This window comes from Panulirus ornatus, chromosome 51 (genome assembly GCF_036320965.1).
Source record: "Panulirus ornatus isolate Po-2019 chromosome 51, ASM3632096v1, whole genome shotgun sequence".
NCBI lineage: Eukaryota > Metazoa > Arthropoda > Malacostraca > Decapoda > Palinuridae > Panulirus > Panulirus ornatus.
Genome location: NC_092274.1, coordinates 4,270,318 through 4,296,744, shown reverse-complemented (window position 1 = coordinate 4,296,744; position 26,427 = coordinate 4,270,318). Strand labels below are relative to the sequence as shown.

Below are 26,427 nucleotides of genomic sequence, written 5' to 3'. Positions count from 1 at the left end.
TTTCCACAATATATCAATTACCATTTTCTTAACATTAATTATTCATCCCATATCCCATCACGACTGTGGTCCCCGACCCTAGTCCCACAGGCTGGCACAGGGCAGGGATGCCAAATTCCCTGGGGTAACTGGATTTGTTACCCTGCTACCCATGCTCATTACATACAAGTATTGTGCACACACACGTATATCAGTCAACTATGAAAAAACAGCTAAAAGTATCTTGGACGGGAGACCATTACTCAACAAAAGAACGAATCAATCCTCTGTATAATGGAATCAATTGCTCGGCAGAAAAGAACTTTCGGTATTTGAACACATCAAATTTCTACGTAACATAAGCTACTTCTGCATTGCACGAGTTAGCCCTGAACAGCTATATATCGTTTTCTCTAAATCCAAAGTAACAGTTTTCTTCCACATTAAACCCTAATCTTCGTTACATACATTCAGGGTTTTTCCAGCAATTAAAATTACCTGAATACCTTATAAAATCTCCTTCATCTCAACTGATACTAATAACGGTACCTGTATGGATGACAAAGGGAAAGAAAGCTCCTTAATGACGGTACAATTACTATTCATATTTATCTCAATTTCCCCTTATTTACTCTACATTCACTCAAGATTTCCCCATGCCTACAAGTCCTTCCCACATTTTTTAAATCTTTCTCTTCATTAAGACAAGACACAATTCAACCATGACATTTTTCTTTGATAGCCACTCTAGTGATAACGCAGGGTAACAATCCTTCACAATTACACACAGACCTTCATGTACTGAGGAGAAAAATTGAGCCTAATGTAGATGTCTTGCGACGTTATGTACGTGACACGAACTGACACACGAACTTTTCGTAATACTTGCCTGAAGATATGGTACGCAGACGCGCCAAAAGCCACAGGAGCAAAGAAATCAAAGGTTGGTGGCCTATACTTCAAAAACTCTTATACCGACATCTGAGCACGGATTTTACTCTTAGGGTTCTTACTAAAGTGGCAATTTCGTCACGTAATGAACACCAAGTTTAAATCATCGACTCAAAAAGTAGTGATAATATTATCAACTGCTTTATACAAGTTTCAAAGAGACTGAATTTCTAGTGTACTACGTTTCCTGGCTTGTAAAACAGTCATAAAGACGACAGCCTATGCAGAAGCCAGTGGAATACATAGAGGTGTAGTTTGTCACATAAATCAAGCATACTTCAGTATGCTGACATTGTTCATTGTACACTTGCTAATCTAGGAAGTTGACACCAGTTAAACAAAACCTTTGGCTTCCCTGCAGTTACCTTAAAATTACTTTGTTATGTTCCTAGATAATAACACTTCAGTCACCCCAGAAATCTATTTCCGCATTTTCGGGTTTCCAGTCTTAGGACTTGAAGTTTCTCAGTTAATATTACTAAGGCAATAAAAAAACCTAACTTCCTTCTATTAGAAAATATAAATTCAGAACCATGTTAACTCCTGATGCAGATGTGGTCCTAAAGAGCAGAGGAATCTGGTCTTGAAAGACATAAACTGTTACACAGCAAGAATGAAGAGACATAGTTACTTTGAGACATACACAAAGACACATCATAAGTACGTATGGCTTTTATAAATATCATCCCTATCACATATTGGAGAACATGATCATTATCTATTAAAATGTAAATACTGGCACTGCATGATATAAACATTCTAAGCAAACTTAATGACTAAGTTTATGATAGACCAAAATATTTGTTTATTAAGCCTTCCTAAAAAAAAAAAGTGGAGTAAATTCTCTTTTTTTTTTATATAAAACTACAAAATAGATACATTTGAACGAGGAAAGATTAGTAACACATCTGAAGGAAGCAAAATACTTTCCCTTCAGGTCTACTTACTCTTTGATAATGAAAATATATTACTCTCCAACAACTCTTAAAAACTCGTTATATTGGCCGTCTAGCTGAGAGATATTCTATGTATAAACTTTACATATTATACTCTATTTCTCTCCAAATAAGAGTAATATTAAATTCGTTAGTATAACAGGACTACATATTCAAATACACTTTATACCCCCGAGGTACTGAATGGTCATCTAACCCACAGAATATTATATATTAACGCTATATCGACAGCTATCTAGCAGTCAAGTCGAATGCGTTCGTCTTAGATCACAGCAATGGCATCTGTGGGTCACATCTAATCTTTACGAGAAGTGTTAGATTCCTAAGACCAGACAGCAATATCCCATCAACATAACTGTGGAATCGTGTCGTGTGTTAGTGAAATACATGACTCTTTACTCGAGTCAATCACTTGTGTGAAGGCTTCACTTTGATGTCCCATTTTCAGCTGAGGTGTCCATGGGTATGTTGACAATACTCTTCAGGCGTACTTCCTCATATTCCTCCTCCTCCTCATTCTCCTCCAACACCCAGTACTTCGAGTCCTCATACAACTCATCTGTCTTGAGGGCTGCGAATGGTTTCAGTCGAAGGATCAGACCTGGAAGGTATGCAAGTAACCAGTGTGAAAATACAAGGTTCAAGAAAGTATATACTACTGTGAGGTATGGAATGGCAAGTGCTACATACGAGGAAAGTAAAAATATACATAAATGTGGGCTGGAGGAAGTTACGCTTGTGTTCTGAGATGAGGTAGGAAGGATGGCAAAATATAAGATGAATTGTTAGCTTTCCAGCGGAGCCTTAATGAATATATGGACATTCAGTTAACAATGTAATCTGTGAAATTCTTTTCGGCTAAATAACTCGTCTTTGACGATTCCTATAATTCCCTTAATCCTGTAATGACCCTTGACCTCCCGTCTATCACTTAATCTTGTAATGACCCTTGACCTATGACGACTTCTAAACAACTGTCCCTCGCTCCTGACCTGTAACAAGCCCCCCGGCAATGGAGATGACTATGGTGATGCCCAAAGTGATGATCTGGCTACCAGCCTGGGAGGCAGCCGTGCGTCCAGATCCCGCCTGTAAGTCTGGCAACAGCTGCTGGAGTCGCTCTAGATCTGGAGAACCTTCAGGTGGAGCACGAGCTGGGAAGATCTCGTACAGGCTGACCAGGAAGACATGGAGGAGGAGGAGGAGGAGGTCAGTATAATCTGTTGTGTTGACGACTTAGGCACAAAGTCAGCTGTTATCATCGGTGTAAAATCCCCTTATTATCTCCTTTACCTGTAAAAATCTCATGATACTGTAACACCGAACAAGATACAGTTGCAACACATTAAGAAAACTTTATGATTTGGTTGCTACCATGGTCAAGTGTTGTAGCTCCTACACCCAGCACATAAGATAGCGTGATCTTTATCTCCTCATCCGTCCACATGGGTCAGATCAAATTCATATATGCATATTTCTGGGGGTTGGTAGTGAGGGTTATTTCTGCACGACTAAGATTCCCAGACCCAATCCTGCAGGCTGGCAAGAGTACAAGGATGACCATTTCCTTGAGATGAGACATGTTACCCTCAAATGCTACAAATCATTACCTTAAAATATGTCTGGTTTAACTCGAGGACCTTACCATAAATCATGCTCTTAATGTCTTCACAATCTTCTCTTACATTTGAGACATAACATTCCCAAGTTGCATTCCAGGTTTGGTATCAATACTTGTTGTCATTTCTGTCTGAGGTAAGCAGTGAACCATAACATATGTCAACCATGTATGTCTAAGGTAAACAGTGAACCATAACATATGTCAACCATGTATGTCTGAGGTAAACAGTGAACCATAACATATGTCAACCATGTATGTCTGAGGTAAACAGTAAACCATAACATATGTCAACCATGTATGTCTAAGGTAAACAGTGAACCATAACATATGTCAACCATGTATGTCTGAGGTAAACAGTGAACCATAACATATGTCAACCATGTATGTCTGAGGTAAACAGTGAACCATAACATATGTCAACCATGTATGTCTAACCTGGGCCCATAAGTCGCCTCTGTTGCCAAGGCGGCCGCAACACAGCCAATAATGCCAGCCAGGATCCCAGGCATTCCATGTAGGTTGTGCACTCCGCAGCTGTCGTGGATCCTGAAGCGGGACGCTAAGAAAGGCTGTGTGGATTGGAAGGTAGTTAACAGGGCAACCACCACTGCAGTGGTCAAATATAATAACAATAACATAAATCATATATCATCACAGAACAGGTACTGAACGTCTTCACTTATATTTCAGGTGCTTAACATTACAGGTAAAAAGAAAAATAGTACATCTGGGAACTGCAAAAAGACATATGCAAATATCACAGTAGCAGAACTGAATCTGTTCACAGATGATTTGGAGATCGTGCGACAGGGATGATGAAGAGCTAGGTCTTCTGCAGGCTGGCTGCCACAGCCAATATAGGTCACCAGTAAGGAGGCCCTGAATGGCCCCCTTTGTTCGTCATAGTCAGTCATGCTAACCAACGTCCCAAAGACGCCCGTAATATGAAGGATACTTTCCATCTGTGTCTTGCATACCAACAACTCCTTGACTGTCATACCTTTGTAGAATTGATCATACATCATCTTTCCTGTCTTATCTCTAGGGTGTACAAATATGAGTTCCTCCAAACCTTTCACGCCTATCCTTGTGTTCTAGACCCTTCACTTTACCTGTGTAGTCTTTCTGAATTACCTCCAGGCTTACCATATGAGGAGAGAAAGAGAGAGAGAAGAAAAGATAAAAAACGGACGAAGGTGTTGTGTGATTGGTTGCTCACCGAGACGTAGGTATACCCGAGGACGGAGATGGTGCCACCCAGTATGCCTATGAGGAGAGCACCCCAGGGGTGAATCATGAGGTCTGCTACCGTTCCTACAGCCACGCCTCCCGCCAGGGTGCTGTTCTGGACGTGGACCTGGACAGGGGAGAAGTGGGTCAGCTTAATCCACTCATGACATGACTGTGACTCCAGAGGAGAAGTTCCTCTTATTCTGCTCTCATTCTAACCAAGGGAGGAGGCAGTATAGTATCCTGCCGCCCAGAATGAGGAATGAGGCATATGTTCATTCCATTTGTTGACCAGCTTTGAGAGGTGAGAGGGGCTCAATATCCATTGTTGCTGACTCTGCCAATCAGTCAAACTTATATAGTCTTATTAGGAGAGGAAAGTATTACATTACTTTACAGGTATTAGGTTACTTAAGGGTAGGGTTACTCTTCTGATCAAGGAAGGCAAGAAAGAGGACCACTTTACTCTCATCCTGATCAACTATACGAGTTTGGGAAGAGTTCCAGTTTATCTATCTACCATTCAGACAAGGGAAAGAAGGGAGGAGTCTATCTGCTCTACTGATTTAGTCAAGTACATGTTGAATTTGAAAGTTAACCACCCTGAGGATGAGAACTGACTACAGGGAAAGTAAAACAAGAGAAAATAACCAACTGGTGCAGCCTAGCCAAGAAAAAGGAATCACCATAAAACTTAAACAAAGGATAGAACTCGGCCAGGGGAAGATGGGAGAAAAGGAATTATTAACTTACACTTTTAATAGTAACCTGAACAAGTGAGGGTAAAATTCATCACATCTCACAGCTGACTTACCCACGTAAGGTGGTTGGGCTTAACTATATTCTGTTATGGTCTTGACCCAACATGATGCGATATTACCCAAACACATTGTGAATATCAGATGGAAATATGGAAGACTCAACATAAGTCCATTTACGTGACCTGACTACAGAAGATGAATCAACCTTTTTACAATATCTAATTAGGGAAGCGAAGGAAAATAAATTGATAAACTGAAAAAATACACGAACGATAAGCCACTCATCCTACCATATCAAACTTCTTGTCCTTGTGTATGAGGGAGGAGAGGGCAAAGCACGAGAAGCAACAGGCAATAAGGGAAATATAGGTGTTGATGATTGCCCTGTGTTGGTCATCTCCAGGAGCTGCCGCACCATTAAACGAAGGCCAGTACACCCACAAGAACAGTGTACCTGCGGGCAGATGGGGCAAACGTAACTTGTGTTTTGAAACTTTCTCACAGACGCAATCTTTGATGATCCTTGACTTAAAAGTTCAGTAACTGCACAGTCATCAGTTTTTCTGATAAATATAACAAAAACTGACATCCATAAATTCCAACAAATAAAACTTTTTGCAGCCGATCCAACATGTTAGTCTGAGCGAGTGTGACGTGCACTCTGCATAACCCTTATCATTTCAAAAGACCCATCAGTGTGCTCATCTAGCAACTTAACCATTTCACGTTTTCATCTGTCATTGTATCTATCCACCTAATTCTAATTATACCACAAAAATCATCCAACTTTGCTGCACTTACTGTTTGCCTGGCCTGACCTATAAACACTTAGCTTCCACAGCAACGCGTCAGCGGTGGGTCACGTAATCCTTCATACAAACTTCTTCCACACTCTATACCCAATTCCTTTTTCTGCCTTCACCATAGATTTCAATGCCCTACCAACCTTTCTCCTCTTGCAGAACTCTCACCTTAAGTTCTCCCAGTACCATCCCTACTCACTTCCACTCCCGTCGTTGTAAATTCCTTCATATCTTCTAGTTCTCCACCAACACAAACTGGTCTGACAATCTGTCCTTCTTTCCTTTTCGAAAAACTGTTTTAGTTTTCATTGCTTTCACCATTTCCACCATCCTGTGTTTATCTACACTATATAGTTCAACTAGTTCTCAGGAAGATGCTAACAACTCAACTCTTGGCTAACACTCCAATAAAAAAGAATATACAGTAAACAAGCCAACCATCCTTCCTGCTTGCACACGACATCCCAAGTTGATATCAACAATCGGGTTACGATCATTATGATGCAATACGTATGGAAGGTTAAATACAAGGACATACATGACGCCTGAGCTGGGCTTCACTCACCTATCATAGCAAATATGTCAGACACATAGCTGGATCCCTCCTTCTTAGTCGAGGCATCAGGCCGGTACAACATCAGACTCAAGGCCAGCCCGTAATAGGCAGCAAATGTATGCACAAACATGGAGTCTCCCATGTCAACCGCCTGCAGATGGGAAAGTAGGTAGAGGGTGAGGTGTACATGATCTACATCTGGTGTGTGTTCATACATTCAAGATGACAGTGGGAATATCCACTACATTATGACCATTCAGGTAATCAAGCGGGATACCAGGAAATGACGTAAAACTTTATGAAGTAATATTGTAGCACTAAGTTGCAAAACTCTTAGCGAAATATAACTGGAAATTATGTGTAAGATTAACTAAAAATATTCATGTTAAATAGATGTACAAGTACTGAATATTCAAACAATTACAGCGTCAAGAATACTGCAATTACAAATAAAAATAAAATTGAAAATACCAAGTAAAAATGATGTACTCAAACAAGGAACATCTATTCAAAGCTTCATGAACAAGGGCTGAATTTGCTTCAAGTTGAGGAAGGTGAAGTTCCAAGTTATACCTTTTTAACAACAGGCATTACCCAGGCAAAACCGTAAAGTTATGGGTCTTATTCAAACAACTGCATAACGTTTAATGCACCTCAGAACTAACTGGAATCCTTCAGTTATGACCTAGTCTGGTTCTTGACAACTGAAGAACGATAAAAACAGACACTGATTCTAGGCATCTATCATGCTACACGGCTGACATATTAAAGAAAAAAAAGACAGAAAAAATCTTAAAACATCAAAACAAATGACATCTCTAACTCCGACCCCCCTTACTCTGGGGCGAGGGAGAGAACACTAACCCCGAAGTACGTCCTTCCGATGATCTCGTTCACCACGAACAGCGGGACCTCAATTATGGTCATGATGATCAGCTGAGTGGGTGTCGTCTTGCCTAACAACACCCCAAAGCTGATCAGCACCGTTGCTGCTGTGAATTCTGCACCCAGCAGTCTGGTGGTGGGAAAAGGTGGAGTTGAAACAGCAGAGCATCACGGGACATAAACTCACTAGAAATACTATTCCATAGAAGACTGGAGGTCTGACTCCCAGACTAGTGTTGGGAGTAGCATGAGAGGCAATACAGTGCCGGGGTTACTTATGTAAACATGGAATCATTCAAGCTAAACCAAACCCCCACTTGGTAATTAATAAACTATATCACATTTTACAAATCTTACAAAAGCATAAGGTACGTGTGGAAGCATTAAACATATACAGAAGACATTCATGGTCAGTTATCCACAATTAGTATGCAACTAACGAAGTTAGGTCGATGAAGATGGTGCCATATTTGAGGTGGAAGAAGCCGTTGACCAGGATGGCCCACTGGACGCTTAGGGCTGCCACCATGAAGTTAAGACCAACAGCACTGAACCCGTACCGCTTCAGGTAGGTCATCAGGAACCCGATTCCAGCGAAGATCATCACCTGCACGTCCTGGAACACTGCCGACCACATACAACGTTGGGTTAGGCTGCTGGAAGCAAGTCACAGATACGCTGCTGGAAACAAGTCACAGATACGCTGCTGGAAACAAGTCACAGATACGCTGCTGGAAACAAGTCACAGATACGCTGCTGGAAACAAGTCACAGATACGCTGCTGGAAACAAGTCACAGATACGCTGCTGGAAACAAGTCACAGATACGCTGCTGGAAGCAAGTCATAATCAGGGAACTGGTAACACGTCATAGTTAAGCTGCTGGATGCAAGTCATAGTTAGGGAGCTGCACAACACAATAAACAGGTAAGAAAATCCTACCTCAACCAATTTAACACGGCTGCAATACGTTGATCAATGTTACACTTCGTGCCACTGAGTATGTTAATCAAGGTGTTTTGATTTAAGGTAGAGATATTTTTGTCTATATCTTACGTAAGTAAAGATCTATTATATAAGACAACAGGTGGGGGGGGATTCCGGATGCATTATGTGTCGGGCATCATAAACACGGGGGATCTGAGATGAACTGTTGTATAATATGATGACGAAGCACAAGAGGGAGGCTGGACTGTCTACTACAGGTGAGGGATGTGCTGGATGTATCGCGCAGGAGAGAATGCATTACGTATGTCATTGTAGGGGGAGGACGCATCATACCACATGCTGCTTCCCCTGTTTGTTTGGACACAAGACGAACACGAAGACTGGCTGTTATGATACCTTCTTTTTCTCTCGTGTAGTGTAGTATAGAATATTCTCTCTCCCTCTCTCTGCTTTTGTCCTCTTTCCTACAATCCTTTAACCTTTAAGAGACAGTCAGGTCTACCAAACATCTAAGCAACTGTAAATATAATCCCTTTGTTCCCTTATGTCTCGCACTACTGATCCTTCTTCTTCCGAGATGAGAGATTTCGGTCTGTTTTTGTCCCTTAACTTGTCGATTACCTCAACAGCTGGAAAACAGAGCCATGGGAACGAGACAAACGGTAGTACAGAAAGGTGCACAAACCACCACTCACTTGGGTATGATTTGGTGTGAGCCCACACGTCGTCACTCTTGTATTTGACCATCTGAGTCTCGGTTTTGGTGGCGTTCTGCGGCAGTGGGTGTTGTCTGGCGTCCGCATCTGGGTGGTACCTGAGGGAACACGTCGTGAATGACCTGAACTTCATCCCATAAACACATCAAAATATCTAAATTGGCTGAGTGAGTTCATTAAGAGGGGTAGGGGGAAGGGGGGCTAGTGTTACCTCACATTATATCCAAAAAAACATCGATCTTTATTCGACCAATGACATATATAATGTTAGGTAGAAAATAGCCACAAAAGCGTAGTCACATTAACCCCTCATATTCAGAAGGAAATAGCTGGTTGTGTGAACTTTTCGAAAGAGATCATATTGACCTATTTAACACGTCGGTACGACCTTTAAGCATGTCAGCATTATCCTTGAGCGCGACGGTACGACCACTGAACATAAGCAAGTGCGATTTGACCCAATTCTAATAAGTCGGATCGAACGCCAAAGACCAGTGTACAGTGTAACCCTGCTATGGGGAGGCCTTAATGATCAAGTGGGTTTTAACACAGAGAAACTGTCCTAGGACAGATGCCGGAAAACTGAAGGGTATCGAAGACAGGATGTAAAATTGGAAAAAAAGAAAAAAAAGGTGAGAGAGCTGCCAGAATACTAGGGAACAGGTTCCTATAGCGCACAGTGAGCCACAAAATACCTCCAGACAGCCTACTTCCCCTTGCCCCCGCCCTTCGTCTAAACTCAAGGTCATCTAAGGTTACATAAAGACACCCTGCCCTGCCTTACCTAACTCGTCCCCCTCGCTAAATGTAGGTATGAGGTGCAAAAACCCCTTCCTCAACCCTGTGCGGGTGGCTGACTGGCATAATGCAGACACGAGATCTCGATTTCATAGATGAAAGGAACAAAGAACTTAAGGAAGTGTTTACTGACATCCAGTGTGAGTGGCATGTCACCTCACATTACGTGAAGATCTTACCCAAACAGAGGGATAGACATGCTGCTCAGTGCAGGGAACATGGGTATCAATGCCTGAGTGATGGGAGCGACTGATAAACAGGCCTGTCTGACGATTCACTCATGTATGCTTGGAGGGACATCAACCCGGAGGTTAAAGTGACATTCGATATTTAGACATGAATATAAATCCTCGTACAAGGAACCTTGTACCAAAGGAATGGTCTACTATCACGATACTGGGCATATATATATATATATATATATATATATATATATATATATATATATATATATATATATATATATATATATATATATATATATTATCCCTGGGGATAGGGGAGAAAAAATAGTTCCCACGTATTCCCTGCGTGTTGTAGGCGACTAAAAGGGAAGGGAGCGGGTGGCTGGAAATCCTCCTTTTTTTTTCTAATTTTCCAAAAGAAGGAACAGAGAAGGGGGCCAGGTGAGGATATTCCCTCAAAGGCCTAGTCCTCTGTTCTTAACGCAACCTCGCTAACGCAGGAAATGGTGAATAGTATGAAAAAAAAAAATTTATGAATCCCCCACGCCACACCAGCCTCTCATGGCCAAATCCCCTCCACAGACATACCTTATCAGACACTAGATCAGACAACAACACTTATCGTTCGCCAAGGCTTATGAGACGCCTCTAAACGATGATGAACGAGGAAAGATGAGAAGGTCATTTCAGTAAATGCGTGTACCTGATCTTACCAAATCGTACGTAACCTAGTCAAATGTCTGAAAGAGTTTGATGAGCTGGTTCGGTAATTTGGTTACTGAGCGGATCACTGACGCCCGTCAACATCGTTACCACCATCAGTCAACGACTCTGATGTACAAGACAATCCTGGTATCACGTATGGCCCTTGGTGGCTCCTCCGACCAGCGTCAATATATCCAGAGGGAATGATGACCCTAGGCTGGCATCAACTGCAGGTCTCACCAACTACCTAAGTCTTGTCTGGGTCTCCAAAACGGCTCACTGGCCAATCTTTGACGAATCAGTTTCTTGCCTGAAGTGAATTACCCTGCCACAGTCATGAATAAAGACGTGCATAAATGTGAACTACTGGCACATCTTGAAATTTCTCCTGTTAACCAAATATGGGAAAACAATAAGATCTCAAACTTATACGAATCTCACGTACCCAAGACAACAGTCCACGATCCATACTGAAATTACTTAAAGTCTATTCTCCGACGTGTGTATGTATTACTCTTGTACTGGAGGCAGTGGGTTAAACTGGCTATACGTATGATTTCTAACACACACACACACATTATTATCATTATTATTTGCTTATAAACACCAGGAAAATGAAACACGGTAAGTTCCCAAGTGCAATTTAGTGTAATGATCGAAAGTGCACCTAGGAACTTACCTTCTTTCACTTTCCTCGTGGTATCAGCAAATGCTAGATCGCGCGCACCACTGCGAACTATTGCAACAAATCATTATATATGTAAATGCTACCAGACTCTCCTGGAAACACTTCAACTACAAGCGCAGTCAACATCGACGAGACTGTATCAGTTAATGGACAATTGTCGTTGTATAGTCTCCCTGAGAAATCTCTTAATGCCGCTTGAAATATGACATGGAAACTTGTCAAACTCTGATCACCCACCTCGCGAAGATACAGAAGAGGATGAAGAAGATAACTTGCAGGAGGGCGGCTATGTAGCCGTGCATGTGAGACAGCTTCATGACGGAGGTGATGGTAAGACGTCTGCCTGACACTGCTGTGTCCCCAGATATGAGACGTCCTGAACTACAGGCGGGATCAGCTTGTCCTTACACTCTAATCCCACCAATTGGTGTGAGACTGCCACCGAGGTGTACCCTACACACCACCACTATAGAGGCATCCGCGACCGGTTCGTGTTTATTTTGATCCTTTTTTCGCGATAAGTAAGACTCAAGGTTAAGAGAATAATCAACGATCACTGAACCATGGAACTCATACGTAATAGGGTATATGGAGAGACACCCAAGAAAAATAAGCAGCCAATAGCTGGTCGCTAAACTGGTGCATCATAACAATTCTCTTCTCTGATTGGCTATGCGTGTAACTACTTGTAACGCTTTGGGCAAATCAGATTTTGGTCGCATATCATGTGCCGTTGCCGGCATCTTCGTCACCAGTTGTCCAACAAAACTCATCTCGCAAACTTCATGTTATGATCATCAGATGAACCGTCTTCTGTCATGTCTGGGGAATATTTCTCCAGAGTTTTACTAGCAATTGGCTCGTCATATATGTTAGAGAGCTAATCTATCTCAGGCCTTCCTTGAATGATGCAAAGAGCACATCTTACTTATAAGATAGTTTGTTTTAATAATTCATTGCCGATGTTTCTGATAAGGAAACACGCAGTAAACTCATATACAAAACTTTCTAAAACGTTACTGAAAATAATTAGCAACACAAATTAGAACTAATTATTTAGGTATGGGTGCGATTCAGCCCAAACTATGGCAGAGAATATCTGATGGTAATCAGGACACATAATCATCATAAAATCATGATACTGTGATGAATCAAGAATGTTTTATTGTTATATAGGATACTTCTAGTATTCTCACCTCACAACTTGTACTGCAGCACCATTAAATCAAATTAAATTATATATGTAAAAAGTACATACGTAGATGAAACTATACAGATTTAATTATAAGAAACTATGGTAATGTAACTAAAAAATAACAAAAAGCACCATTGTTGAGTTAAAGGTCACAAAGCCAAGAAACTGCAAATTCAAATGCCATACACTACTCCATACTAATGGAAAGGGGTAATTACGAAACTAAACCAATACAATAAGAACATACCAGATTTGAATCCAAAATGCTTTATGTTTCATATAATTAAGAAGAGATTAAGGTTTTCATACATCAATCAGAAGCAAAAAATCTTGCAATAACATTCAGCTGGACAATGCCGATATTCTAAGTGCACTCCATCTCTTGGTATTTCTCAAGCTGCACTTTCGCTAATTCAATCTTCGTTTTCTGCAACCCCATTTGTGCTCGCTCTGGCAGCTTCCACTTGTGCTCTGGCAACTTCCATTTGTGCACTATAGAATTTTATACTATTCTGCAATTCTGTAGTTTTTAGGTGCATTACATTTTTTGTGATAGGTTACCCCTAGTGTACAGACATATGCCTAGGGACCAGTGTTGAACCTGAAGGCAGGGATTCATGTGAGGACTAAGGAGGAGGTATCATAATGGTGCATGTCCTGTGAGAGATAGAAATGAATCCAGGCCAACTGTAAAACATAAGTCTAAAACTTTGGCTGTAATATTAACTAAATTGTAACCTCATTTGATATCTTAAACTTTAATACTTTCTTGACTTAAGCCTAGCTTTATGGAAAGATTTACATGTACATACAAATTTCAGCCCCACAAATGGCTACTTAAGGTGAACAAAGAAAATATGATATATACAGAATACTAACCTAGTGGCATCCTCACAGGATCATCTGGGACACAGAGCGGGATGAATGACGGAAGGACGGATGCTTCACGGAGCCTTTATAGGTCAAGTGAAGAGGTGGAAGATGCGCCTATTGATACAACCCTATTCGATGCTTATGAGGTGAATCCTGATATATGGACTTTTCACAACAATTATTTTCAAACATGGCAAGAGATTATTTGTTAACAGCTTTGTAGCTCATAAATGGCAGAAAAATCAAACATGTACAGCTCTGTAGGATGTTTGGAAGGACCCACAAGAGTGAATAAAGTTGTTGAATCTGACACACCAAGAACAGCACTGGTGATCCAGTTTCATACTACTAATGTTTTGAGGTTGCTTAGACAGAAATCAATACATCAAGAACAGTAATGAACCAATGTGGAACTACCCAAGTTTTTTAGGTGTCATGAGCGGAGTCTGGCACTGCTGCTATAACAGGAACCCATTACTTCATGAACTGTGCCAAACAAATTTTATGCTATTGAAGTTTTTGAGCCACTGAGAACAGAACAGATACATTTCAACCAGCTTTATGAGCTATTTGTCTGAGAAATTATAAGTTATGTAATATAGACTATATGTTACTGAATCCTTGCATTGATAAATATTTACTGAGAGAATATGGCATCTTTTTCACATAGGCCTTCGTTTAACAGTTGTATAACGGGCTCATACCTGGATAATTGCAGTTTAAAAATGTGATTAATTACTTCAACCCCTAAAATTCAATTCAATGAAAAGTACAAACAAATGTACAGCTTCCCTGCAATTACTGAAGACTACAGTTATCTATCAGTTTATAATTTACTTAGATCACCATTTAGTCACTTTTTTGGAAGGAAACATGGCATTCTAGCTGAGTATGATGTGACGTCTATTCCTATGATCCCTCAGTTGTTATTTATTATTTATTTATTTTGCTTTGTCACTGTCTCTCATGTTTGCGAGGTAGCGCAAGGAAACAGACGAAAGAAATGGCCCAACCCACCCCTATACACATGTATATACATACACGTCCACACATGCAAATATACATACCCATACATCTCAATGTACACATATATATACACACACAGACACATACATATATACACATGCACACAATTCACACTGCCTTTATTCATTCCCATCGCCACCTCGCCACACATGGAATAACATCCCCCTCCCCCATCATGTGTGCGAGGTAACGCTAGGAAAAGACAACAAAGGCCCCATTCGTTCACACTCAATCTCTAGCTGTCATGTAATAATGCCCGAAACCACAGCTCCCTTTCTACATCCAGGCCTCACAGAACTTTCCCTCAGTTGTACATACATTAAGTTCCATTAGGACTTATTTGTACTAATTTCTAATTACAATCCAATATTGAGCTAAGTTCTTCCCTTCAGTCTTTAGAAAAACTTGAGAGCTTAATTCCCTTTACCTTTGACTTTTGTGAGAAATGATATCCCTCTCTGCTTCTTTTAGATTTGTACGTAAGATAAACTGATACAGATGTGTTACACGAAAATTGTAATTCATATCACTAATGCTGACTGTTTCATGGAAAAAGTAGGATTTCCATCGAATTATATACACCATTTGAAGTAATTCTGTGCTGGCAATTGGGCAACAAGCCTAATTTTAGGACCTGGGTATCCCTGTCCTTTTCTCAGCCTGCAATCTTGAGGCTGCAGCTTTGGTTCTTCCAAAATTATTCCTAAAAAGGTGAAGGTATACACTTCATTCACATTACACAAATAAGAATGGTGATTACACATATAAGAATGGTGCAAAGATAAAACAAAGACAGAAGTAACTCTATAAAAGGAAGTCTTATTCCTTATGGGAAAAGAGGTTTTCTGTATAAATTCTAGATGAAAACTTATTACAAGACATCTTGATTTTTTTTTTTTTTATTTTTGCTTTGTCGCTGTCTCCCGCGTTTGCAAGGTAGCACAAGGAAACACACAAAAGAAATGGCCCAACCCACCCCCACACACATGTATATACATACACATCCACACACGCAAATATACATACCTATACATCTCAATGTACACATATATATACACACACAGACATATTCATATATACACATGTACATAATTCATAGTCTGCCTTTATTCATTCCCATCACCACCTCGCCACACATGGAATAACATCTCCCTCCCCCCTCATGTGTGTGAGGTAGCGCTAGGAAAAGACAACAAAGGCCCCATTCGTTCACACTCAGTCTCTAGCTGTCATGTAATAATGCCCGAAACCACAGCTCCCTTCCCACATCCAGACCCCACAGAACTTTCCATGGTTTACCCCAGACGCTTCACATGCCCTGATTCAAACCATGGACATCTTGATATGTTACCATAATATAAAACGTGTATTTGACCTAAATGAAGGGCAAAAAGTTTGCCCAAAGGAAAGTGGGCATTCCTGCACTCAGTCAAATTAATTCCTATCAGCTGTATATGTATGCACCTGATCCATCTCATGTAGATGAGAATGGAATTAATGCTAATGCACAGATAGGTAAATTAAGGAGCAGTGTATGTAGCATGATTTTGGAGAGTAAGGTCTGGTTTCAGCACATTATATATGACAGCAAGATATAGGATGCAAGCAAATAAGGCCATTGTTTGCTCCTAAGGCTACTTTGATAGAACAGGAAAGGCAATCAGGTATCAAAAATTACCAAGAGATAATGAATCCAAAATGAAATTACTAAACTCTTAATTCAAAATACCTGTTTTAAGGCATTCAACTAGAAGCTGTAGGTTTAACATTAAAAAGGATATGATAACCAACAAGTAAGGAACTCTAAATGTTGATTATCTATAAATTTATTTCTATCAGCCAGTCTTTGCCTTAAACATTCTAATATACAAGACAATTAAAAAATAACATAAAAAACAGATAACATCCCATACACACAGGATGAAGAAAAAACTAATTTCTATAAAGGTATTCCAACAATGCTACACATTCTCACAAAATGCTTCTACTAATTAGAACAGTAGGTAGTGCATAATGATTTAAAATAGAATTTGTATTATATACAGGAATAACATGCAGCATTAGCTACAGAAGCTGGGACCTTTCTAGCCTAGACTGAAAGTAGGGTCTATCCTAATTTCACTTTACGTGGAGATGTGGCCCTGGCTTTCAAAGATTTTTACCTTTTAAGGCCAGACACAGTTATACAGCTAAAATGATAAATCGTAATTATACAGACAGAGACAAACAAACACAGGTCCTAAAAACACTTGTACTTACTTAAAATATCATCACTTTTAAACTTGCATGTCATCATTACACATCAGAGGAAACGACCATTACACATTATGACGTAAATACTGGCACTGCACCTGATAAAAAAATTCAGTCTAACTTAAAGACTAGGTTCGTTGGTTGTTTAAGCTTTTGGTCCATCAACTGCCAGGGTCATTCAGGCTATTAACATCAAGCTACATTCACCAACTGAAAAATCTTAAAACACCTTCTACAGGTGTTCAGATAATTCTAAGACCATATACACTCTTAATGTGCATATCGCCAGTGTAAAGACTAAGATCATGATGAACATCAAGTCTATAAATCTTTATAAAATTTTCCTTGCAAAAAATGATCGAGTAAGTACCATCTTTTACAAGGAAGTACAAAGTACATCATGAATTACTTTAGAGGTACATTTGGTTAAAAGAAACTGATATATGCATAATTATTTTCAGTGCTTGAGTATTCTTTACTTATGAAAGCATTTACTTCCCAACAACTAAAGTCTCTCCTTATGCAGGGAGTCTGAGAGACATTTTAGAAATATAATCACTATGTACAACAATATAATTCTTTTATCCAAATGAAATGAATGAAAATTATTACTTTTGTATTTCAGGATTACATATTTGAATGGACTTTATATTACCGGACATTTTCCAGAAGAAAAGAGCACATGATAACTAAGGTGCTGTTCATTGGTAATCGACAGGAATGCATTCACCCTTTATATCACAGAAATTGTATCTATGAAGACAAATTTCTGTTCGAATACCAAAAGGAGACAGCAGTATCCTATACACACATCTTTCATCCCTTTAGCACATGGAATCATACTATATAGTTAAATATATCATTTTTGTCATCTAAATGACTTGTGTGGTTCTATTTAGATGCCCCATTGTCAGCTGCAGTATTCATGGGTATGGTGACACTACTCTTGTGATGTCCCTCATATTCCTCCTCCTCACATTCTTCCAACACCCAATACTTCGAATCTTCATACAGGTCATCTGTCTTCAGAGATGCGAATGGTTTTAGCCGAAGAATCAAACCTGAAATATTAACAAGGGCTGTAAATACAAGGTTAATATTTAACCCTTAAATGGTGGTTGACCTTATATGAGTCCTATGATTTAAGAGATGAATGACATCATAAGAGAACTAATTTTTCAATTGGCTGCATCAACCCCAAAGCAAAATATATGGCCAGTCATACATATAGTAACATCCTAAGCATTGTTTGCAGACTCTACAGGCCCAAACAACTGCATATCCTGGTCAGTATATGTAGAGATGTCAAGAGTAATCACTACAAAATTTGTGCCCTTATATCATATAATAATTTTGTTGCTGTGTCACTCTTACAGGCTAATAAATATCGTTGATGTAAAATCATTCATACTCATATTTGCTTGTGACATAAAACAAATAAAAATTACCACAAAAGTCAATTGGTATACCTTGAAATAATCACGGAGAACCTAATATGCCTCAAAGCAGTGCAGCATAAGTTAAACAGTAAGCAGCAGTCAGAGTAGTACATCATTTTTATTAGACTATTATCAGTGCACCTTTGAAACTGCAGAAATCCTATGTGGTTATATAATAGTTGTAAAAAAAAAATCATACTTTTTACGTTATTTGAGATGGTATGGTCAACTAAGACCCTAATCAAAGCCATTCTATAAATGCTATACCCTAGCCTGAGCCAGATACCCATTTTTTTCAACCAACCCCTAGGGGTGGATGAACAGGTGGGCTGACTGTGGCCCGACTGCCACAACCAGGATTTGAACCTATGCATTCGACCCTGAGTGGTCCGTGAATGTGTCACAGTCAAGAATGCTGACCGGTACACCATGTTTGCTGTTTCCCATATTAGTGAGGTGACAGCAGGAACAGATGAAGAAGTAGCCTTATTCAATCACACCCACTCTTTAGCTAACTTAAGACAATAAAGATTTCTGATATTTGAATAATTATAATTCTTGCTGTTAACTTTAGTTCTCTTCCCATTTACAAAGGATGAGCCATTTACATACAGCCTTCCACTTAGTTATGAACACTGTAATATTATGTCCACTGTACAAAAATGAACATGGACATCCACACTTGTAAAAGCATGGAAGCTTCAGGTCACAGGAACAACACTGAGAATGTGTGAGAATTTTGTGAGGCCATATGAATTTGATCCTCTCCCAGTACACAGGAAGATAGTAAAAAAGAAAATGAACATATAAATAAATAATTGTAATCACACGTGTTGCAAAAAGTCACATTACATTAAAGAATCATGAAAGGTCTGCTATTAAATGTCTGTACTGTTTTAAGTTACAAGTCAGTGATCTAACTTAAAACATTAATATCTCCAAGATACCTTTTCTCCTATTATCACACTAAAATCAATTCCTGACTCACAATTGTTCCTTGTAATCAGAGGGTTAACATACAATTCATGACAACACTTATAGGTTAACTTCCAGCCTACAATAATTCCTAGCCAACATCAATATGTGATCTAAGACAAAACTTATAAGTTTTCACTATTCCTATCATGGAAATTAATTGATATGCAACATATACCACGAATAACCATGTCCTCATATAACACATTCATCTAGTTACCACATGATCTGTGAGATTCTCTACGCCTAACAAGCAACTACCATTCACTCATGTCCTGTGATGACCCCTGTCAGTTAATCCCTCAACTATAATGAACCCTGAATGAAGAACCTCCAATAACCGTTCTATAAACCTGACCTGTAGCAAGTCCTCCAGCAATAGAGATGACCAAAGTGATAATTAGGGCAAGGATCTGGTTACCAGCTTGGGATGAAGCTGAGCGACCAGATCCTGCTTCCAGATCAGGAAGAAGTCTCTGAAGTCGCTCCAGATCTGCTGTGTCCACAGGAGGAGCTCGATCAGGGAAAATCTCATACAAGCTGATGAAGATAAAAAGGTAGAAAAGGTTAGTATAATATGCATAGTGGCTGATGGCATAATCATAATATGTTGAAATGATGATATGGGGACAAAGTTAGTGGTAGTATCATTATCTATAATCAAAAACATATGTGCTTCACCTGTAAATATCTATGAATTTGAAACATTTTAATATACAGCTTCAGCAAATGTAAAAAAAAACATTAAACTTTGGATGTTACAACAATAAAACACTTTAGTTTAAGTATTCACCATTTGTCAAAAATTGGCATAAACTCCCTTACCATAAACAAATAATTAAAAATGTTGATATCCAGTAATTAACTCCATAGGGAAAAAATACTGTTGGCAGTAAACTTAATAATTCTTATGATAATATCCTTGCAACATTATGTGAAAAGATGCTGCTCAACATACATATATCATCTGTTACTGTAATACTAGTCAATATGTGTTTTACAGTGATTAAAATATCAATCAAATCTAAGTCATTAACTGTTGCAGAAAGTGCTGTTTGTATCAAATCCACATAAAAGTTTCATATAGATATCTGTACTTATTTCTGTTTGTTAACTTGATACTAAAAAGGACACTATGTTGGAACCATATCTAAAGAAAAACATTTACTCAAAGACTCCTAAATCACAAATGCACCCCTCCTGCCCCCTTTATGGGCCTGATTAAAAACCTCAAAACTCTTATCCATCTGCTTTACACATCTAGGTTAGCAGTGACAATCAAAAGTAATACAGTATTATCTTATATATCAATAATGCTTTTTGTATAATCTTAATATTTCTTAATAAATGGTGTATCGATTTATTTCAAGTACATTTTCAGTACACCACCTAAGTGTATTTTATAAAGTATTCAGATTACAGTCTATGGACCTGTTTCTAAAATTTTCAAACTTTCAAAATCTAAACACTGCTTGATCCCAAATGATATGGATTTTCAAATCTCATCTTGATACAATTTGTCAATTATCAATCTTTAATGTGAATTTGCAAATGAAATTCTTTACCATATAATACAGTGTTTTTGAGAAGTATTTTCGTGAACACCAGACAGTATTACACTTACCTGTCTATCTATCCATCTTTCTATCTATAATATCTAACTGCTTTGTCATCTATACAAGTTGCAGAAAATGCATAAACACACTTTCTTAATTAGTTTTGCAAGACTTGAATCTCCACCCTGCCTGCAGGCTGGCAAAAGTGCAACAACGCACAGGTCCATGGGACAGACTTTCTTCTCCTGTCATTCTACTAATCATTACTCACAGAACATCTCTAGGATATCTGGTTTAAGAAGCATACCTTACAAAGCATGCATAATACCTTCAGAGTCCCCTGTTACATTTGAGGTATGCCATCTCCTCTTTTATTCAAAGTATGGCATCCCATTACAGTAATTGTCTTTCTCTTATTCTATGCCTAATACATATTGTGCATCAATACTTATGACAATTATGTTTTCCTAACCTGGGCCCATACGTTGACTCTGTTGCCAAGGCAGCTGCAACACAGCCAATTATGCCTGCTAAAACACCAGGCATTCCATGTAGGTTGTGTACTCCACAGGTATCATGGATCCTAAGGTGGGAAGCTAAGAAGGGCTGCATGAAATAAAAAGATGTTAGCGTAGCTCTCAATACAGTGGTAAAGGATAATAACAATAATGTAATTCTCATGCTGGAGCAATATCTATACATGAATATAAAAAAAGACAACTGCATTATCATCATTGTCATTATCATTATAATCATATAACCCCAGGATCCCTTTCCCTGAGGAGGTTAATCCATAGTTACAAGTACTAATGGTGAAATTTTACCATAAACTAGGGCTAGCACATAACACCCATTGCATTGCTGCATTTCATTAGGCAAAACATGAAGAACTCTCTAGCTTTCTTGTTAAGCTCTTAAACATTTTCTTTAGAGCCCTTTTGACATAACCATGGATTTGTTGTGTATCTAATTAATTTGGTTCCTTCATATTATTTGGTTTTTAGTCACAGTACCCAGTTCTCATTCTGGAACAGCAAATAATCAAGAAGTCATTTCCCACAGATGACAGATTTTTTTTTGCAATATTTGAATTACTGTGCTAAAGAACCCTAGCAACATAAACTGACACATACATGCTTAAGCTTCACTATCTGTCAAGGGCCTAAATCTTTGTGCATTGTTTCTATCTAACCAAGTGTGTACCCAACAAACCCAGAGGATGATCATCCTTCTAACTTCTTCCTTGTGCTTGGAATTGGAACTTCCTCTAATATCAGATTCAAAATGACTCTCCATGGGCTCCTGATATGTGGAGTTATAATAATCAACTGTTTAAATCATCTGAACCACATAAATCTTTCTTATTTATAATGCACACTTAAGTGGGGGCCATGATAGGTTGACAACTCGGTATCTTTCTTCATTGATTATTTCTGGGTAGATAAGCCTAACTGATAATTCTGAATGCTGATTAGAGTTGGGGCTGATTTGGCATCTACATATACCTCTATGCAGGAATAGGATCAAATTCTTCAACCTTACATAATAGTCAAAGTGTTCCAAGTCCTGAGTTATAAAATGTTTCTAAACTCTCAAAAACTTATCAATTTCAGCTTGGCTTGTATATAACCATTCAACACATTAGTACTCAATTTTGCTCCTTACATATACAATACACCTAGAGAAAGTGAAGCGCTTTAGATACCTGGGAGCAGACATGGCAGCAGATGGAACTATTGAAGCTGAAGTGATGTATACAGTAGGTGAGTGAGAAAGAAGCAGTTTTTCAAAGAAAAATGTGGTGGAGCTCCTTACCGTGAGGTACACATAACCCAGGACGGAGATGGTGCCAGCGATCATGCCAACGAGAACAGCACCCCAGGGATGAATCATGAGATCAGCTGCAGTTCCTACAGCCACACCTCCTGCCAAAGTGCTATTCTGGATGTGGACCTGGCCAAGAAAGAAATAGATCAGCTTGATCCAATAATGACATTGCTAAGACTCCAGAGGGAGGGTTTCACTTTTGCTCTTATTTTTACCAACAGAGGAAGCAAAAAGTCAAGACAGCTAACTGTTGACCTTACTGGGGATGAAAAGAGCAAGGGATCTAATTCACTAATGACTAGCTCTGGTAGATGGGAGGAAATTGACAAAAGGTGAATGTTACTCACATAACCTTATCAAGAGATGTAGGGATTAAACAGTCACTGAAGTGAATTTATCGTTGTATGTGAGGGGTCAAGTTATTCTCCTGATCAAGGGAGGGAAGGAGGGAGATTAATTTACTCTAAAATCTATTAAACTATGCAAGTTATGGAAAGGGTCAACTGATTCTATAACTGCACTGACAATAGGAGGAAGGAAAGGGTCAACTTCCATTAGCGGTATGCCCTAAGTACATGAAGGACTGGGAGACGAGTCAACCAATCCTATGAATGTAACCTGACTATGGGAAGTGGATGGGAGGAGTTATCTAACATGACCTGGTTAGGTAATGGAAGGAGAGAGTCAACTTGTTCCAGGAAATGGTTGGAGGGTTCACCATAGTTTATTTTTGTCTTGATCAGAGGAAGATGGCATGAGCCATCCTATCCAATTAATGGGGTCTGACCAGAGGGGATAAGAAATGAGAAGTCAATTTACCATTCTGATAAAGTTTGATTGGAGGATAAAATTCTGTCAGATGGTGGAATGAGGAACTTATGGCTTAATCACATGTTAAAAGACCAAACAGTAAACTGACTGCTAATCCCTCCATAACAGTTAGATAACAGACAATGGCCATATCAAATTAATGAATAAAAAAACAGCGATCATTAACCATCCAATATCAAATTCAGGGATAAACAAAGATATCAAATAATAAATGCTGTTCCTACCATATCAAACTTCTTTTCCTTATGGAGAAGTGAGGAGAGGGCAAAGGAAGTGACAACACAGGCTATGAGGGAAACATAAGTGTTGATTACTCCTCTATGCTGGTCATCCCCTGGAGCTGCCCCAGCATTAAATGAAGGCCAGTACATCCAAAGGAACAGTGTACCTGCAAGTAGAAGTATGAAAATGTATCTTTGTATGATGCTGAAATTTGACAGTAGCTACCTTTACAACTCTTTAAATGAAGTACAGCAAGTATACATCATATAGAATAAGCTATTCTAACGTAAAATATAAGAAGATTCAACAAATAGAATGACATGCATGAATTCCAGCAAATAAAGCTGGTAGGAGCCATTTATAAAAGAGCACTTGAAACATCTTAATGCCATTTCCTACACTTTCTCTGTTCTGTATAAAGGAAATCATCTAGCTTAAACTGTGCACTACTGTAAACCATGTCTGTGTTGGTGAGACAGAAGGGTACAAGTGATATGGAACTTACAAGCTACCGCATGGTACAAGAGTGATGTTGCACACAGCAGGCAGGAAGCTAATCAAGGTATGGCCCAACTAGGACAGGATAGATTCACAAGTAATTGCTGATTGAGTTTCATTATGGTGTAGGTGACTACAGAATACATAACACCATCCACATGAAAGGCCTTTAAAATAGCTTGATTTTGAAGAAGCAATTCTTGTAACATGAAGACAGCATGTGCCCTAGTGTTGTCATACAACCTAATGATTGCTGTGATTTACTGGCTACCTGATGCACATCTATATCTATCTTATGTCTGATGCCCATTCCTTCTGGGAACTCCCTCAAGGTTGAGGGTGGCCATGGCAGAAGTCTCCATAACTGGTGAACTTAGCTGCTGATTCCTATTCTTTAATGCCTCACTACATGAACAATAAAAAAGGACAATGAGCTAAGGAAAAGCCCACAAGGAAATGGAAAAATGACAATAATTGTAGTTGACAATTGTTAAACTGACATCATTATCATTATCAATGTCTGAATTATCATAAATATTTACAAATAATATATTCTCTCCATTTGGATACACTAGTTCCCGATGGAAGCCATTGACCTATGGCCAGTGGCTTGCAATCTAAGTTAGAAACACATAGTAAATGAAAGATCCTACCCTGCTGGTGACAAATAACATCTCCAGCTACTAACAATCAAGAAATTAGACAAACATGATGACCTGAAACTACTGACACATAGGGACATGGATATATATGATATCTCAGCCTGACAGGTTACTTACCTATCATGGCAAATATGTCAGACACATGGCTGGATCCCTCCTTCTCTGTGGAGACATCACGACGGAATAGCATCAGACTCAAGGCCAACCCATAGTAGGCACCAAAGGTGTGCACAAACATAGAGTCTCCCATATCAATTGCCTGTAGAAGGGAGGGCAGAGGGTGTTGATATGGACTCATCATCAACATCTAGTCTATGTCCATGGGTTCAACAATGCAAAAACTTATTCTTGCCATTCAAAATATCCAAAGGAGATCCAGATATCACAAAAAAAAAAAATGTACGAAGTAATACACTAATCAGCAATATTAGTTGTATAAGTCTACACTCTCTAAATTCCAGTACTGTATACAGGATGAGCATCCCTCATCCGAAATGTTCCAAAATGCGTTTTTTTTTTCTTCTTTTTTTTGAGTGGCAACAAGACATTACAAGTGGAAAATTCCACACTTGACCTCACTTGCCTGTGTTGGGCTCTGATGCTCTGTTGGCGCCAGTTTGTTACAAACCATCGTTACTGCCAGACCAATGTGCATTACTCTGTGTTTTTAATCTATTCTCTGCTTTGTGGTACAAAGGTATTGTTGAAAATATCAAAAAACCTCCAGATACCCCTATGGGTAACAGTGATAAGAAAAAAACGAAGCATTTATGTTTATCTACAGCACAGAGAGCAAAGATATCTCATTATATATTAGTAAATATTCCAAAATCTGAAAAAAATTAAATCCAAAACATTCTGGTCCCAGGCATTTCAGGTAAGGGATACTCAACCTGTACATAAGAAATTCACCAGCACAAATACAGAATGTAATAATGATCATACAGTTCAAAAATAAGACTGAAGTTAAAGATCGTGAAATAGAATTTACATAAAGAAGTAAATAACTGAAAAACACACTATGATAATAAATAGCATCTCCAACTCCCACTACACATTCTAAAGAAGGGAGTACCTACCCCTAAGTATGACCTGCCGATGACCTCGTTGATGGCAAACAGAGGGATCTCTATCATAGTCATAAGAATCAGCTGCGTGGGTGTAGTCTTGCCTAACACTGCCCCAAAGCTGATCAGTACTGTTGCTGCTGTGAAGTCTGCTCCCAACAGTCTGAAAGGTATAGAATTACTTGTAGCAGGTTCTAAAGAAGGAGTTCCTTTTACAGTGCA

At 39.0% G+C, this 26,427-nt stretch overlaps 2 protein-coding genes across 4 annotated transcripts in view; both read right to left on the bottom strand.

Annotated features, from left to right (window-relative positions):
• Positions 1-1,431: 1,431 nt before the first annotated feature.
• LOC139764854 (ammonium transporter Rh type B-like) lies at positions 1,432-12,226 on the bottom strand. Its single transcript, XM_071691861.1, has 10 exons — positions 12,019-12,226; positions 9,385-9,503; positions 8,183-8,366; positions 7,722-7,872; positions 6,867-7,008; positions 5,789-5,952; positions 4,727-4,864; positions 3,943-4,076; positions 2,879-3,060; positions 1,432-2,487 (listed from the first exon to the last, which is right to left on the bottom strand). Exons 1-10 carry the CDS (start codon positions 12,096-12,098, stop codon positions 2,312-2,314), a joined length of 1,470 nt encoding a protein of 489 aa, XP_071547962.1. The 5' UTR covers positions 12,099-12,226; the 3' UTR covers positions 1,432-2,311.
• Positions 12,227-16,685: 4,459 nt separating this feature from the next.
• The window catches only part of LOC139764853 (ammonium transporter Rh type B-like), a 38,243-nt gene continuing 28,501 nt past the window's right edge, over positions 16,686-26,427 (bottom strand). For all 3 annotated transcript variants that reach the window (XM_071691859.1, XM_071691860.1, XM_071691857.1), the window contains 7 exons: positions 26,218-26,368; positions 25,256-25,397; positions 23,981-24,144; positions 22,914-23,051; positions 21,571-21,704; positions 19,901-20,082; positions 16,686-18,189 (listed from right to left, as the gene is read on the bottom strand). In XM_071691859.1, the coding sequence (XP_071547960.1) occupies positions 18,020-18,189; positions 19,901-20,082; positions 21,571-21,704; positions 22,914-23,051; positions 23,981-24,144; positions 25,256-25,397; positions 26,218-26,368 (1,081 nt within the window). In that variant the 3' untranslated portion in view covers positions 16,686-18,019. The remainder of the gene's footprint in view (positions 18,190-19,900; positions 20,083-21,570; positions 21,705-22,913; positions 23,052-23,980; positions 24,145-25,255; positions 25,398-26,217; positions 26,369-26,427) is intronic.